Here is an 18,163-nt window from a genome sequence, read left to right as displayed (position 1 = left end):
GGCGAGTTCTCTGTTTGCGTATACGAAGGGCGCAAACGAAGGGAAATGTCTCAGTTTTTTTAAATAACCATGTACGTGTAAACAGGGCCTTATTGCACAGCATCTAAAATGCAGTTTTGGAAGTTAAAAAATGAATAGGTAAAGTCTGTCATTTCAATGGTTCTATAATATTACCTTACAGGACCACCTCACTTGACTATCAACTCAAACAGCAGAAATCCACATCCGAAAGCAGATAACAGGTTAGGGTTTCGTCTGCACGCTCTGAGGTGAATATACATGAAGATTGTTAAATACAGTGGCTTTACGCTTTTCTTACTGATATTTAGTGCCAGGTTATCAGAAAGTGACGATTTTGCTCTCTTCAGCTAACAGGATAGAAACTGCTTTATTCGCAAATGTTTAATACACAACTTTGAATGGAAACCTAGCTATTGACAACTACTGGGCTGGCACACATAACAAAGCGTAAACTGATTCTTTTGACAGTGTTACATATGCAAAACGCAAAGAAAAAACTTTGTTTTTAGTACAGTCGCTGTCGTGTAAATGTGTCCTTATGCTCTTACCTGCCGACATTGCTTGCCCCTGTAGGGGCCTAACATCTGCCTGCAAGATGGACCCCTACTCCCTCCTCTGAAAGTGTACCCTGTCAAACATGTCTTTTGATCTTATAGATTAGAACAATGACTAGCTGCTATTTTTAGCTTTGTTTTGAACTTGATGAAAATGTAAAGAAAAATGTATTTTCATTTTCTGTATGATAAAACAGAGTTTAGACAAATTGTTATATAGGCTACACCCGTGTAATGTTTTAGCTGTTTATTTGTTTGGTTCTGTTTTGTTTCTAAAAATGGAACTGATTAGAATTCAGTTCCCAACCCCACAACACCATTAGTTAACCAGACAGATTATATTTTGGCATTTTGCTGATGCTTTTATCCAAAGCGACGTAAAACATTGAGGAAAACAAAGTGATTCATCGTAGGGATGTAATAATACGATAGCGTGCAATACACAGCTACCAAGTTTCAAATTACAGTATAGTGACAATACCTATTGAAATGCTGTATTTTCTATCTGACTGATCTAAGATCAGCTTAATCTCCAGTGTTTTTTTAGAGTGTCTCTAATGTAACCATTTCTGGAAACAGCTGCTTTCTCTTTATACACTAGGGGGCTATACAGAGTGTAACCGCGTACACTACTCAACGCCCGCATGTCCATTCTCCTGCTCATTAACAGCCCATAGGCCTCTCAACTCTATGCATACCGAACAGCCCGTGTGCAGCTGTCATTGTTCATTAAAAGGCTCACAGTGAAAAATAGCTCGGTTCACTGCGCTCTTGATCCCCCCGTATAATGTAAACCCACAAAATCCGCTCTCTACTCAATAAGCAACAAACACCATGTTGTTGTTTTTTGCCTTTGTTTGTTCCAATAGGACCATGCTTGCAATACAACGTCTCCACTAGTTGCCATGGCTTTTATGAATTTCCACAGCATCTGTAATTTGCTCTGTCTGGAGTGAATGTCCTATGTTCCTCTATTAGAGACAAAAAGCACAATAGGGTGTAAAGGATTGTCCAACGAGAGCCGAAGAGCAGTAACCAGGATTGAATGGTCCGCTGCACCTTAAGTTGTGTCATTAAAATCTCAGCTTGTTAAGGGACCCGGGTGACAGCCACAATGAGACCACAAATTGTGGTGCTTTTCTTCCCCTCAACAAGGATATGGATTGGTTGTTGCCCTTTTATGCTAATTCAAGAGACGTCCAAATCAAATTTATATGAAACCTTAAATGAAATTTTGCAGTCTGGCACCGTGCCTAGGTAGTCAAATAAAAACACAGAACTTGAAGAATGTATAAAAATACTTGTGGTTTCATAACATTTTCGCACCAATGGGTCAGCAATGAGTAAAATTGTAATATCAATCATTTTAATAACATGCACAATGTTTTTACATAAACTATACATCATGTCTCTTTGATGACAACTTATACCAAGTACACCAATACTCCATCTTTCACTTGATAACCAAGTCTTAATTTTAGAAAATGTATGATATATCCACTAGAAGTTAGTCCCAACCTCTTGGTTCTCCTGGTGTCTGAAGGATTTTTAACTTTTTAATCTTCTCCCCTTGTTATTGTTAAAGCACATAACACTTTGACCAGACAGTCTATAATGGAATGCAAGTGGCCTGCTTTGGCTGTTGAAGTAGGGAGTGGATGGGAATGATGGTTCATTAAAAGCTAACATCCCAGTGTGTTGAAATATGTGTAGACAGGGTCCAGTGCATCTGCTTTTTCTCCAGCCTGAAATCTGACTTTCTTGCGTGAAAAGATTTTGGGACATGGTGACACATTGCTGCAACCGAGGCAGTACAGTTAAGCACAACTGAACTAATGTTTTCGTATCCGTGCTTTGATGCAGTTAGCGCTCAGGCTAGTTTCTCTCATCCGAAAAAAAAGTCGAAATTAAATTGAAATGAAAAACTTTAATTTTCTAGGGAATATTGTGGTATTTTTTTTACAAATGACTTATCTGTGAGCTTCATTATTTTTTAAAAATGAATGTGGCTTCATTATCTTTAATCAAAAACGCAAATCTCCTCCCATCCTCAATACGATCTCTCCTTACTTATTGTAATATGGTATGGCAGGTGGGCAGGGTCCGGGAAAAAAAATCACAACGATTAGCAGTTAGCAACATGACCCAACTTCAAACTATCCAATCAATTCTCAATGGACGAATTCAAGTGTTTCCCTACCTATTTTTCATTTCAGAAATTGTTCCACTCGGATATACAGTGGGGAAAATAAGTATTTGACACATTAGTATTTTTATCAGGATGGGAATTTCTAAATTGGCTATTGACCCAAAATTTCCACCAGATGTAGCCATCAAGCCAAATATTTAATTCATTCAAAGAAATCAGAACATTTAAGTATACAAGTTGAGTCATAATAAATAAAGTGAAATGACACAGGGAATAAGTATTGAACACATGAAGAGACCAAGGTGCAACTGTCCATTCCCAGACGGATAATTTTTTTGGCCATATCTTCCAGCCCTAAGCAAACCAGACTTTTGGGGGTCAAACGTTCTCAGGCGTGATTCAGATCAGGTGGTTTGAATAAGCCCTGATTGATAGTTCTGAAGTCTTTTTTATCTTCAATTTTTGTTGTCTGTTGTGTAGTTCTGACCAAATGGACAGAAAAAAATTAAACAGATAAGTCACAATAAAAATCCACAAGGATGCAGTCACAGAAATGGTGCCAGGCCTTTTCCCAGAACTAGCTTTTTTATATAATAGATGACATCATAAAAAGTTACGTTATAATTATAGATACAATTATAGTTGTTTTTACTGAGGTTTTCAACCATCGGAAAACATCCCGTGCTTCATTTTGTGAAATGCTTAGCTGAAAAAGTTTGTTGGTGCTATACGTAAGCCACCTTGTCTGATATTTTTAATTTATTGCAAATTATGAATATGTTTTTATTGTGACTTTTTAGGGTCACTACTATATCCCCCACTATGTCTCTTGTCCAATAGAGTGAAGAGTCTATACCTTCCAGTTGTTTATATACATATAGGTGACATAACCAAGGCTTTGAGGCTAAATGGATCCCTCATGGCTATCCATTGAAGCAGATGAGGGTCCAGGGTCTTACGACCAAATATTGCAACCCCCATCGTGTACTTGCACCTTTGGCCCTCTCGTCTGGTTCTCGTTGGTGTTTTAACTTTGTCGAGGCTGTCAATGTGTCTCCCTTTCAAGTTCTCTATAATTCCTACCAGAGACACGAGGGCTTCTGGACATCAAATGTGCACTTTCACAAACACAATCCCTGTGCACAACTGCACATGTGAACACAACTAGCTTTACACATATCCCTTACTCACTGGGGACTCTTTCCCCACTGCTAAAAATGTATCGAGTGAAGTACACTTGGGAAAGGATGTACTATTGAGGAGCATCCTTTAGCTAGCTTTGGATGTTAGCAAGTGGAGGCAGTGAAGTGGATATTCAGGAGCAATGAGGAGGGAGAAGAGTGTCGGGAGAGGGGAAGATGGTTTTTGAAGAGGGGAATTTCTTTGATGTGGCTTGTGGGTGGCATTATTACTATTCTTCAGAAAAACAGGGACACAGTAGCGGGTAAACCCAAAATGCTAGCACATGTTGCTTTCACGGAGGGGTTGCTCCTAAGTACTGGATAAACAGGAATATTGTGTTGCTCGGAATTTGCTCTTCTGTCGCTCTGGGGATTGGGAATAGAGTTATTTTTTCTCTTTAATCTCAACCCTGGCTCAGTTATTTTACCTTAAATGCTTTGGGAAAATAACAAAAGGCAAAAATGGGAGTGTTGTTGTTGACATACAAATATTAAAATAATGTGGTTACCAGAAAATATAAATGGATTGTTTGATGAATTTGGAAGGAATAATGTAATATTGAAATCTGAGTTTTAACCGTTGACTTTGGTAGTGTATCTTTCCTACTGAAAAATCCAGCTAAGACCAGCATAAGCTGGTGAGCTGGTTTTAGCTGGTCCCCAGCTTGGTTTTAGCTGGTTTTGCTGGTGTAGCAAGCTGGTCTAGCTGTGTTTTGGTCACATTTTAAGCTGGTCTAACTGGACTTAGCTGGTCATGCTGGAATACCGCTGGCCCACCAGCATGACCAGCTTTGTCAGGCTGGGAGGACCAGCGTAAACCACCTTAAACCAGCTAAAACCACCTACCAGCTTATGCTGGTTTTAGCTGGATTTTTCAGTAGGGTTGAGAAAACTGAGCCCGGTTTAAGTTTTTCTAATCTTGTAGCACTCTTGAAGAGACACATGTGTGATTACTACAGTATGGTCTGGTTGTTTCCCAAAAGAAAAAATGTGGATGGTTCATTTGGTCTTCAATCTTATTGCTGTCTAAAGCTAAAAGTATAGTCTCATTTTTGGGCATACAGGAGGGTCCGCATACAGTGTGCGTGATGCAAATTTCGTCATCAAAATAGTACACGCACTGCCAGATTTTTGTAACCACGCATACTTTGTACACATAAGTTGCGCATTCACATACAGTAGTAGAATGTAGTATGGAAAATGTGTTATGTAGCCCCCCCTTGAGATGTATTGCATTTTGTCGCAATACACATGTGTCGGACGTGCGAATAACTATGCTTTGCAAGGCTGCGCCAAGCGTGCCGCACAAGCCCTGAAAAGTGAAGCCAAAACGTCTCGATCGCCCCCCAGTGACTGGTCCCAGTATAGGTCATAGGCCCATGTTATTCAATAGGACTTGAGACCAACTAAAATAAATTAATTACACTTCAATTATCTTTTTTCCGAAGCTGGTTTCTGTCATTTACTGTAGTTTTTATCACACTGATGTACATTCAAATGTTTGTTTTTAAAACAGGTTTGTGTTTAGTTAGTTATTTAATGATATAAAAACAGTGGTGTCACGTCCTGATTGACAGCTGTGATATCGTGTGATATGCGCATTCTACAAGAGCGAGGGCGGGGCCTTGCTTTCGCGGCTTTACTTCCTGCTCACTACTGCGCATGACTGGTCCCGAAATTGCTACTGCGCAGACTCAAGACCCAAGATGTCAGCGCCATATCGGGACACTGGCGGCTTCACTTTTCACCAATTGAAAAGAGCGAACAGGCGTCGTCCATCTTTTTTTTACAGTCTATGGGCTGCGCGGTACGTCCCCATACCTGTACACGTAAAAAAACAGACTATACTTTGGGCTTAAGAATAGGGCTGCAATTAATCGAAAATCTAATAAGGATTACACTTACGGGTGAAATTATTACATAATCATCAAAAAAATTACAGCTGTCTATTTGTGCTCATTTCCGTGCTTTCGATATGTTTGTCACCAAATACAGTGGTTAATCAGAGATTTTAAAAGTCATAAGCAGAGCTGCCAACTTCTGAGTTCAGCTTGGAGTGAGATTTTTTTTTTTGGGGGGGGGTGGTAATTTTTTATATAAGTCCTAACCATTTGCCAATAGATAATAGTGTGGATTTTAGCTATTTCTGTGTTAAATAGTTGGAAAAGACTGCATTAAAATGGTTCACAATACAAATCGAATCATATTTTAGAAATTAAATTGAAATAAAAGCTTTTACTGAGTTTAAATGCCTGAGATTAGAGTCTTTACCATTATTTTATACAATTCTATTATGGTTTCCTTCTGATAAAAGTTCCTTCCAAAAAAGTTCTTAAAATCTAATGAATACTGGTCTCTGTAAAATGTAGCCTATAACTGCAGATAACAGCAGCTTTGATTCAGTTTATCCATTGAGAAAGAGAAGCGTAAAGTGATGATTTGTGATAGAGAGACTGTCACAATCAAATAAACCAAATGAGTAGTTTATATTAAACTTAAGCAACAGATAATGTGTATGTCAAGACCATATAATTATATTTCGTATATATTATTGTTTATAGATGTCAAATATCAATTGACTTTTTTCTCTTTTATAAAACCTGTCACAGCAAACATCACGCAGGCTTGTACTGCTTGCAAACATGCACACGCGAGTGATGGTTGATTAAAATTGCTGTTTTCTGAGGGTATCTGCGTGCGTGGAATCCAGTGTTGTGCACCTGGCAGGTCTCTGCTTTTCATCCAGACCTTGACGCTTTTTGTGTCTGACTGGTGCGGAGCTGACTGATCGGCGTATGACATCAGAGTAACGCGAGAGCAAAGGTAAAGGCGGCCGCGGACCCTTTTGTAACATTTCGACTTGCTCTCGCGGTACTCTGATGTCCTCGCTGCCGAACTTCCTGCGCAGCGCCACATAAAGTGAAATGCTCTTTGACTCTTTGCAGCAAAGTACCAGCAACATGAGAAGTGGTGGCACCTAAGACATTGAAGGTACGCTAAAATATAAAAGTGTCAGTACTGCGAGCACTGGTTTAGCTACTTACACCGTGCTTTGCTCTTTCACCATCGCGCAGCCGCGCACTCGCTCTCTGTGGTTTGTAGCTGGCGCTTCGGCACCTGTAAACAATAACTCCACCTTCTTTGATTTGATTGGCCTTCGCATCATTTTGACTTTGACCAGCGCTTTATGCTGTTTGAGGCACGCCAGATAGAGATAGGCGTTTTACAGTATTTACAGTTAGGTATATTATTATTTATTGTCTTTTATTAAACTCAATGGGAATCTCAATGGTGGGCACGAGCCTGCGTGAGAAAATGGATGTGTGGCGTGAGAGCGTGAGAATGGGGTCAATTGCGTGAGTCTCACGGTGAATGCGTGAGAGTTGGCAGCTATGCATAAGTTGCATGTCCTTTAGCCATTTATTTTGTGAGTTGTTTTTACTAACAACCTAACACCCATAATTATCTTAATCAAAACGATGAAAGCAAAAGAGAGTCGCTGGTCTGTCTCACTTCCACCGGCTGTCGGGTCATTTCAAACCGAGGCAATCTAAGACAAAAAACAGAGTTCATCCAGAACCACTTATTCTTCCAGACCCTCTTACCCGAGACTCTTATGAGTCCAAGCAGAGCCATCAAAAAAAGAGCACTTAACAGTACACACGAACACACACCTGAGTCACGACGACTGCGTCTTGATGGCGCAACGCTTCCATCTTTACAGAGATAGATTCAACGAAGCAGAAGAAACAGATCAAATCACACTGATGAAAGGAAGGGGTCTGGATGAGACGCAAATGGATGAGGGCCGAGTCTGGGCAGAGATGAAAGTACTTCATTTTGATAATAATGACCTTTTCCAGCGGAGCATAAACAGATGAGAATATGTTTTTCCAAAGTTCTCAAAGCCACAACTCGCCCTTGTGATTATTATAAGGAAATTGTTAAGCATACACAACAACAGAAGCACAAAGCGCAGTATCTTCTTCATTCCTCTGCTTATGTATAGCTTCATTTAAGGATGTTTAAATACGTTTCTGAATAAAAGACAACATTCTCATAAAGAAATGTGCACATTTATCAATATAATTTACTGTGTTTTACACATGCCTTACTAAGAAACTTTGCGTATATTTTGCTGGTTGCCAATATGTTTTGCTAACACCTGCAACTTTTAAACCCATTCAGCAAAAAATATATTTTTCAAAATATATACAAAAAATGGCCAAAAAATATATTCGCTGAAATATATTTTGGAATATGTTTTCAAAAAGATATTTTTCACTGATATATTGTTTGGCCAATTTTTGTATATTTTGAAATATATTAAAAAAATAAATTTTAAAGCATTAAAATATATATTTAAATCCAAGGAAATATATTGATCTCGCATTGGAAGAAAAATTTTGTTACAAACCTGTAAACATAACAGTTTTAAACATATATTTTAAACTTCAAAAATATACTTTATAAAATTAACTTATTAACTTAAATGTATTTAGCATATATTTAAAATATTTTTAGGCAATTTTTTTGCCATATGGGATGTAAAATTTGAAATATATTTGCTTGACCTTGAAATACATTTTTAAATATATGATTTAAAAATATATTTATATATGAATATATTTTAACTTTCATTGATATATGAAGGTTAAAACTAAATATATTTCCAAATTTAAAAATATATTCAATTGAGCATAACATTCTACAAGATGTATTTAGCATATATTTAAAATATATTTTTGGCAGGAGAAATGTATTTTTTTGCTGTATGGGAAGTTGCACAAATGATCAGATATGGAAGTCTGTGATTTTGTTGAGCTTCTTACCCCGGATTTCCACCGACTGCGGAACGGCTGCGGATCCGCTGCGGAACGGCGGCGGAGTCAATCGGTTTCCATTCAAGTCAATGTGTGTATTTCCACTGACTGCGCTACGAATCCGTCACAGCTCCGGCCATCCGCAGCCCTCCGGCACAAATACGCAGAGCTTCTATTTTTGATGGATGCCGGACAGCTCCGCAGGGCGGAGCCATGACTTTATCGCGTGATCATACCTGAATTCACGAGAACTTGTGTTTTTTTATTAAATCTTTGCAATACAAACATTACAAACACACACAAATAAAGTCATTAATACAGAAACAACAAATAATAGACAGGAACAGAGCCAGAGGGAGTTTCAAATAAATACATTAAAGATAGAGCATAAATAAATGTTTTAGCAGCCTTCTTATTTTTTTGAATTTTGGATGGATTTGATGTACTGCTCTGTCTACGCGAGATCTCGTGTTGTGATCTGGGCTGGTTTGTAAAAACGTCATAATTCAACGGCATAATGGGCAGAGACAGAATTATGTATCGCGCGATCATCACGTGAATTTGCGAGACCTCATGGGTCCTTGTCACTTCAGCACGCAGCCGTTCTGCAACAAATACGGAACCGGTGGGTATTGACGGACGGCGGAGTGCGGAGCCGTAACGCAGCGGATCTGATCTGCAGCCGCTCCGCAGTCGGTGGAAATCCGGGGTTAAAGTAGGATGTTAAGTTTGCAACTTTTTAACAGATCTCAGTTTTCTTTTACGCTGGATTTCCACCAACTGCGGAGCGGCTGCAGATCGGCTCCGCTGCGTTACGGCACCGCCAATACCCACCAGTTCCGTATTTGTTGCAGAGCGGCTGCGTGCTGAAGTGACGAGGACCCATGAGGTCTCGCAAATTCACGTGATGATTGCACGATATCTAGTTCTGTCTCCGCCCATTATAACGTTAAATTATGACGTTTTGCTGGACCAGCCCAGATCACAACACGAGATCTCGCGAATTCAGGTCATGGCTCCGCCCTGCGGAGCTGTCCGGCATCTGTCAAAAATAGAAGCTCTGCGTATTTGTTCCGGGGGGCTGCGGATGGCCGGAGCTGTGACGGATTCGGAACGCAGTTAGTGGAAGATAATACACACATTGACAATGGAAACCGATTGACTCTGCCGCCGTTCCGCAGTCGGTGGAAATCCGGGGTTACTGTTAAAGCATCTTTTGAAGTTCACTGGATCTAATATGAAATCTATGTATGCCCTTATGTATGCCCAGTGTATGTCCAGTATATTAAGGCTTTCAGCAAATGTAAGACATTGATTTAACAACTAATGTGGTGGTTTTGATGTAAATGAAATGCTCCATGTTTTAAGCAAAGCCTCAGCCAGGCCGCAATGTCCATATATAGTGCAACAAAAGGTGAAATCCCAAAATGATTAACTGCCCATTTCAAGATATACAGCAGACTGAATATTTATGGTTGAGTACAAAGAGCCGACAAAAGGCGTTATCTGATGACAGGGCTTAAAGTGAAATATGCTGGGAGTGTGTTAGATCAAATGGTACTGAACTTTCATTCCCTCTTTCTGTGTGTTTGTGTGTGTAGACCCCTCCTGCTGCCATCATGCTACAGATCTCTATCCTCAGTGCAGGGAAGCATGTGAACAGGTAAGATACATTCACAGCACATCAGCTACATTTACTTTTAAGATTTAAAAGTCAAAGACTTCTGGCGACAGTCGTGCAGTGAAATACACAAAACATTTTGAAATATGTTTCTTTTTCTTTTTAAACTTTTGAAGGTCAAAGATCAGTTTGAACAAAGGGATATGGATTTTCTCAAACTGAATTACTTTATATGAGTATTTAGATGTTTGTGATATACAGTACTGCATGAAAAAAATAAATATATATATATATATACAGCTGCGAAAAAAAAATTAAGAGACCACTCCAGTTTTGACTTTAATCATAATTTCGTGATGTATTGTGACCATTTCAGTCAAGTGTCTGTTAAATTTCAGCAAAAGCAAACCTCGGGAGTGACATAAAGTCAGCAAATGTAAAAGACTGAGAGCATGACAAGGCCTATGAAAGAGGTGACTTAAAATCAGGGGTTTAAAAAAAATCATTTTTGTATTTTTAAATACATGAAAAATCATTTTTTGTTGTTGAGAAATTAATTTGAACTTGTTTTATCTGCAGTATTGAAGATCGGAAAACATATTTTTTCATCTTTTTGTTATTTTCACAATGGTCTCCCATTTCTTTTTTAAGTAAATAAATGCAAATAAAACATTATTTTTTATTAAGAATTTGGCAAAAATGTTGTTGGTTGTTGACAGAATGAAACAAAATGACATGTAACACATACCTATAGACGGTTTCAGCAGTAACAACATAAACACGCAGCTTTCATGATCATCACGTAAATTCCGGTAAACTCTGCGAAGAGTAAGTAACCGCAAAGTCCTTTAAAAATAGTTTATTTATATAACAAGCAAAATAAACAACACATATCTTACATAGGAATCCAAAACATTTGTTATTTTCGATGAGGTATTTGTTTAAGAGTTTTGTTTCAGCAACTAGTCAGACCATTAAACAAACAGAAAAGTTCGGACCAGACGCTTATCGCGTCACCGCACGTGCGCCCGATGAAACGGTCTATAAATACAGGGTTCCCACGGATCCTTGAAATCCTCGAAAGTTTGTGAATCTGGGGGGAAAAAATCAAGGCCCTGGGATGTTTTTGAAAATATACATACCTAAATACAGGTCATTGAAAGTGCTTGAATCTATTTTAGGCAAGAAGTTTTCTGGAAAAAAATCCATAATATTCCCTGTGTAGTGTAGGATAATATCATAAAAATTGAGACTTTTTAAGCACACATGCTGAACTGTTCGCTTTAAATGCTTATATCTTCTGTATGTGAATGTTGATTCATACCAAAATGCTTTTTTGTAAAGTTGTGTTGACACATGAAAAAGTCTCGGGTTACGTATGAAACCGTTGTTCTTTGAGAAGGGAACGAGACGCTGCGTCTCCCTTGCCATACTTCCTGCGTCCCTGTAATGCCGTCTTTGGCAATATTTCAGATAGCGATATACTTAATGACTCCCGCGTCACCCTGTCTTTGTCGTTAAGCCTCACCATTGGTTGAATTTGATGTACACATTCAGACACACTTACCCCTGGAAACATCCCCAAAGTGTCACCTCAGTGACTTAAAGCGAGTTCCCGCGAAAAGGAACTGTAACAATGTATCTTAAAAGTTAACACGATGTAACCTTGCTCTCACTTGAAATGTGTCCCCACATTTACTCCTTGAATTTGAGGATATTGGACCTTGTCCTTGAAAGGTCCTTGTATTTGAAGTTAACTAAAGTGTGGGAACCCTGTAAATAGTAAATCTACTAAAAGAAAACCATTGAATTGGATCAATTTCTTGAAATTTCTACATAAATAAGCTTTCTATTGATGTATGGTTTGTTAGGATAGGACAATATTTGGTCGAGATAACTATTTGAAAATCTGAAATCTGAGGGTGCAAAGGTGCAAAAAAAAAAAACTATTGAGAAAATCACCTTTAAAGTTGTCCAAATTGAGTCTTTAGCAACTGCATCCACTCACAAAAATAAAAGTCTTGATATATTTATGTACAAAATATCTTAATGAAACATGATCTTCACATAATATCCTAATAATTTTTGGCATAAAAGAAAAATCTGTAATTTTAACTCATATAATGTATTTTTGGCTATTGCTACAAATATACCCTTGCCACTTATGACGTTTTGTGGTCCAGGATAACATATTTAACCTCCTAAGACCCGAGCTTTGGTTTGTCTTTTTTCAGATTTCTTCAAGCCATTTTGGGGTTAGGAAGAAAAAATAAATATAATAACCAAATATAAATTCTTTGAACATGAAGCAGTGCAATTGTCCACGTTTGTGTACAACAGGTTCCAGTTACACAGAATTAAGTATTATGGTGCAAACAACACATATGTGGACATCCAGGTCTTTGGAGGCTAAATTACTATATTCAACTTTTTATCCATTCATTCCTTATCTTAATATTGGGTGTAATCAGGGCCTCAGTACCGAAGCGTTAACCCCTGCAGAACCCTGTGCCAACATCCCCCCAATCCTATTCAAAGTACAGTGACAGTCCTAATAAGAGATGTCTGTGTATATCCTCCATGTGACCAGTTTTGCACCTGCCATTGACCAAAGAAGCCACATAATGTTCAAAAGCCCGATAACAGAAAAATGACATAAAAGGCAAAATGGCAGTCGAATGACAGACACAGAAAGAAAAAGAGAAACAGAGAAAGAAAAGATAAAAGCTCACAAGAAGACGGATCTATAAAGAGAGATTACAAGAAGGAGATAATAACACCTTGTTAGATGGTGGTGGTGTCTGTAAAGAGAGAGAGAGAGAGAGGAGGGAACCAAGTTCTGTCACAGCCTTGCTGGTTGGTAATCGCTCAGACCATTTCATCCTAATGGACGGCTGATGCTTTGATGAGACGAAGCCTTCAACCCTTTGAGAACGGGGTGCCGCGCTCCTTTAGAAGTTCTCGCTGGCACCCGCCATTGATTTGGCCCTCAAAACAAAAACAAAAAAAAGAGCGATGTTGAGGAGGGTGAAAAAAGGGAAACTTTTTCCAAATGGACTGGATGGTTCATTTATTAGCAGAGCCCATTCTTTCTCCTGTGGGCGGGGTCAGCAGGTTTCCTTTGATGGAGCGGCTGCAAATCTCTGCCCAGCAGCTGGTCTGCTAGTCTAAAGTTATTTTGAAAGCTTTAAAATGAACCGAAATAAACAACAGAAACATTTGCACACATGTTATCAAAAATTGAATAATTAAGTAATGCTGCAAAATATTACAGTGTCATTTTTTTGTTGTTGATATATAGTAGCCTACACTCTTCAAACAATCGCATGAGCACACATATCACCACAATACCTAGACTAAAGTTTTTAATTGTGACGTTTTCATGAGGATACACACGTGAAAGGTGTCCTGCCATCTCACATAAATGCACCATCTCAGTCATAACGCATTGAAATTGATTGTTTTGTAGTTGTTGGGACACAAAAGAAAGTCATCTGTTCTCATCTCAGCGTTAGCAAACTTGTGCGCATGCCGCCTGTCAGCGTGTGAGGACCGAACTCCTTTCAGGCTTTGCACTTGAACCGTTACATACACACTTATGTGAAAAAGTTCATAGGTGAAAGTGTATGTCAACAAAGATGGTTAGGTCTGAAGTGAACACGCAGTTTAGGGAAAACGTAGTTTGGGGCGTGTGACATTACTGTAAATTTTTTAAAGCATTGTTTGTATCTTGACGTTGTATTTATTCCAGGGTTCCCATGGGTCCTTGAAATCCTTGAAATTTGTGAATCTGGGGGAAAAAATTCAAGGCCCTGGGAAGTTTTTGAAAATATACATACAGTGCTCAGCATAAATGAGTACACCCCCTTTGAAAATTAAGATTTTTCTACATTTGTTAGTAAATATGAGACCAATTTGCTTTCTTTTTTACAAAACAGTTTTATTAAACATTTATTAACAAAAGAGTAAAAGTCACTTACCATCTTTAGGAAACAAAAAAATAACTAATATAAATCAAATGGGGTGATGCTAAAATAAGTACACCCTGATGAAAATATTAGCAACAAAATTAAATAAAGTGTAATTAACAAGAATTCACTAGGAAAAGATGAATATAATGAATCATCACACAGGTGGCCACAGGATAACTGGTAATTGAGAGTTATATTTAAAAAGAGAAATCCACTTTCATGTAATGGTGACAGAATAGCACCACATCATAAAGAAATGTCTCAAGACATGAGAAATAAAATCATTTCTTTGCACAAAATGGTCAAGGTTTCAAAATAATTAGTTAAGCATTGCTAATAAGTTTGAATACTGTCATGAAAGGGATCCAAACATTTAAAAAAGGATGGACTTATAGGAAGCTCTCTGCGATCTCCAGGATGTTTACTGAAGTTAACACCTCGTCAAGAGCATTTTGTGATGAGAGATGTTGAAAAAAATCATCATGCAAGTTCAGCACAGTTGGCTAAATCATTAGAAAGTCAAGCTGGGGTGTCATCATGAATACACAAATGTACTGTGAAATGCTTAAAGAGAAGATGCTACCATCACTCTGTGCCGTTGGTCACCTGACAATCTTTTAACATGATTGTGACCCAAAACACACATCTTAGGTCACTAATTCATTTTAAAAGCAGCACAGGGTAAAAGTGATTCAGACCTCAACCCCAGGTTGAGGTATGGGGAGTTCTAAAAAGACAAGCAGAACGTCATTCTCCATCCAGGATCTGAAAGAGGTCATTGTTCAAGAATGGAGAATAAAAGATCTAACTGTATGTTGTCAACTTCTTTATTCAATGTCTAGAAGAATTAGTGCTGTTTTTAAAAAAGAATGGAGGCCACACTCTAAAAATGGCTGGGTTATTTTTGACCCATAATGGGTAAATATTGGACAGAACACGTGCTGGGTTAAAAATTGACCCAATGCTGGGTTATTTTAACCCAACTGCTGGGTTATTATTATACCCCATGGTTGCATAACGCTTTGTAATGGAGCGTGGCCAGACTCTCTGTACAAATGAAATGAATGTACGAGAGTCTGGTTGGACCAGGCTACATTTTTGCATCACCTCATTTGATTTAAATGTGTTATTTTTCGTATCCTTAATTTGGTAAGTGACTTTCACTCTTATGTTAAGAAACATAAATGTTTTATAAAACTGGTGTGTAAAAATACAGCAAATTGGTCTCATATTTACTAACAAATGTAGAAAAATCTTTATTTTCAAAGGGAGTGTACTCATTTGTGCTGTGCACTATACATAGGTACAGGACAGGTCATTGAAAATGCTTGAATCTATTTTATGCAAGAAGATTTCTGAAGAAAAAAATGATTCCCTGTGTAGTGTAGGATAATATCATAAAAATGTTAGACTTTTATGCACATGTGCTAAACTGTTCGCTTTAAATGCTTATATCTTCTGTATGCAAATGTTGATTCATACCAAAATGCTTTTTTGCATAGTTATGTTTGACACATGAAAACGTCTCGGGTTACGTATGTAACTGTTGTTTCCTGAGAAGGGAACGAGACGCTGCGTCTCCCTTGCCATACTTCCTGCGTCCCTGTAATGCCGTCTTTGGCAATATTTTAGATAGCGATATACTTCCTGGCTCCCGCGTCACCCTGTCGTTGTGGTTAAGCCTCACCATTGGTTGAATTTAATATACACATTCAGACGCACTTTCCCCTGGACGCGTCCCCAAAGTGTCACCGCAGTGACGCAGCGCGAGTTCCCTCGAAAAAGAAAACTGTAACAATGTATCTTAAAAGTTAACCCGATGTAACCTTGCTCTCACTTGAAATGTGTCCCCACATTTACTCCTTGAATTTGAGGGTATTGGACCTGGAAAGTCTTTGAAAGGTCCTTGAATTTGAAGTTAACTAAAGTGTGGGAACCCTGTTATTCGTCCTATTTTCATTTGTTTCTCTGTTCTTATTTTATCACTGACTGTTTACATGATTATTTAATTACATGAGAACTTATTATAAATTGAATAATAGGCAAACATAAAAAAGCAATTTTTCGCAAATTTCTGGAATTTATCACTGCAAAATCATTTTAATTTAAAAAATCATTCAAAAAAATATAGAAATCCTGGTTTATGTTGCGTAGAGCTGTCATGAAAATGTTTTCCTGCTTGGAAATTACACCTATCGCTGTGATATAAATAAGGTACCCTATACAGCAGCAAAGACATTTTATGTGTGGTGTTAAAATATACATATAATAACAATTTGTTAATACAGTTTATAGAGATTTATGATTCACTAAATAGCTCTTTGTATAGGCTAAGACTAAGAGTCAATTTTTTTTGTCTTTCGTGTTAAATCATTTTCAGAATTTGCTCTTGCAGATCTTAAATTGTTTTCACAAAAAGGATTTATTTAAACCTTCTGCCAGCAAATTCTAATTTTCAATCCCTCATTATCCTTCATCATAGAGGAATCTTTGGAGCAAATCTGGCCAAGCCCACAGAAAACAACCACGACAAACATGTTCAAATGCTGACTGTTGTGTTGAATGTTGATCAGGCTGAATTCACTGGAACTGATTTTGGCTTCTGTGCTTCAAACAAGTAAATTGGCAAACTGAAATTGTTGAATAGATGATCATCCTTGATCAAGCTCCCAAAAACAGATTTATGAAGCTGATTTTGTTTACAGCAGACAGAATAATGTGGCTCTACTGCCAGTTTTTGATGGCGTTGGACTGACCCACCATATCATTTAGAGTTTTCCCATTGGGATCCAGACCGTTTGGGATCAAGGTTGTGAAATACACTGTAAAAAACAACCTATAGAATTTACTCAAAAAAATTGTTGTAACAATTTGCACTCACTTTGTTTGAGTAAATTATATCCTATATATTTGATTAAAGAGTACCCAAATTTAATTACTATGATAAAGTAAAAAAAATTAGGTAAGGTCTACCTATTTTTTTCATAACTAATTACTTATAAAAAAATTAATAACATTAACCCTATTGGTATTAAGGCACAGATCTATTAAATTATTATTAATAATGATAAGCCATTAAGAAACATTACATATTACTTATTCAGAGAGGGTTGAATAAGAAAATAGTCATACACAAGATTGCATAATTGCTTGCTTTATTGACCAGATAACATTCTGTAAACATTTAAAACTAATTATTGGAAGTACAAAATAACCCCAATACATTTCAAGTGAAATACAACATATCATAGTTTTACATAAAGCTTCTTGAACATATTATTTCATAAAAAAAATAAACCAGTCTTCATCATGAGATGTTAAAAAACCATTAAAAGCAAGATCCTAAATACTGTTCTTCACGTTATCATTAGAAAATTAAAGAAGACATTAATATGAGAGGAAAAACTGATCTCATTTACCTCAGTAGACCATGCTACATCGATACAAACAAACATGTCAATTTCATTTAAAACTTAAGTGCAAAAATACAACTTCATATTATGCTATAACTCACAGTACACGTGCATAAAACATTGAACACTAACAAGAAGTACTTACATTCAATTTTAAGTGATTCAACTTCATATACAAGTCACGTATATAACATATGAACTCCGAAATACTTTTTTGAACAGACATTAAAAAGCGAAAGGCAACGTTAAGTATATATCCGTAAATGATAGTACTAATAATAATAAAATGGCTTCATAAATGGATCCCTTCTAAAACAAAACTTAATATATTAACAGATAAATGCAAGAAAACCTTTACAGTAATTATCTAGCATCGACAGCTTTACCGTTGTTTGTTTGTCTGCTCGACGCCCTCCCGTCTGTATCATAC

General features: G+C 37.5%; 1 protein-coding gene across 1 annotated transcript in view; it reads left to right on the top strand.

The window, feature by feature from the left end:
- reck (reversion-inducing-cysteine-rich protein with kazal motifs) overlaps nucleotides 1-18,163 on the top strand; it is a 73,859-nt gene that overhangs the window by 9,715 nt on the left and 45,981 nt on the right. Inside the window, exon 2 of the mRNA XM_055181613.2 lies at nucleotides 10,330-10,391. Within this exon, the coding sequence (XP_055037588.2) occupies nucleotides 10,330-10,391 (62 nt within the window). The remainder of the gene's footprint in view (nucleotides 1-10,329; nucleotides 10,392-18,163) is intronic.

The sequence above is a fragment of the Misgurnus anguillicaudatus genome, chromosome 25, assembly GCF_027580225.2.
Source record: "Misgurnus anguillicaudatus chromosome 25, ASM2758022v2, whole genome shotgun sequence".
Classification (NCBI taxonomy): domain Eukaryota; kingdom Metazoa; phylum Chordata; class Actinopteri; order Cypriniformes; family Cobitidae; genus Misgurnus; species Misgurnus anguillicaudatus.
Note: the sequence above shows the minus strand (reverse complement) of the source record. Positions and strands in the feature narration are given on the sequence as shown.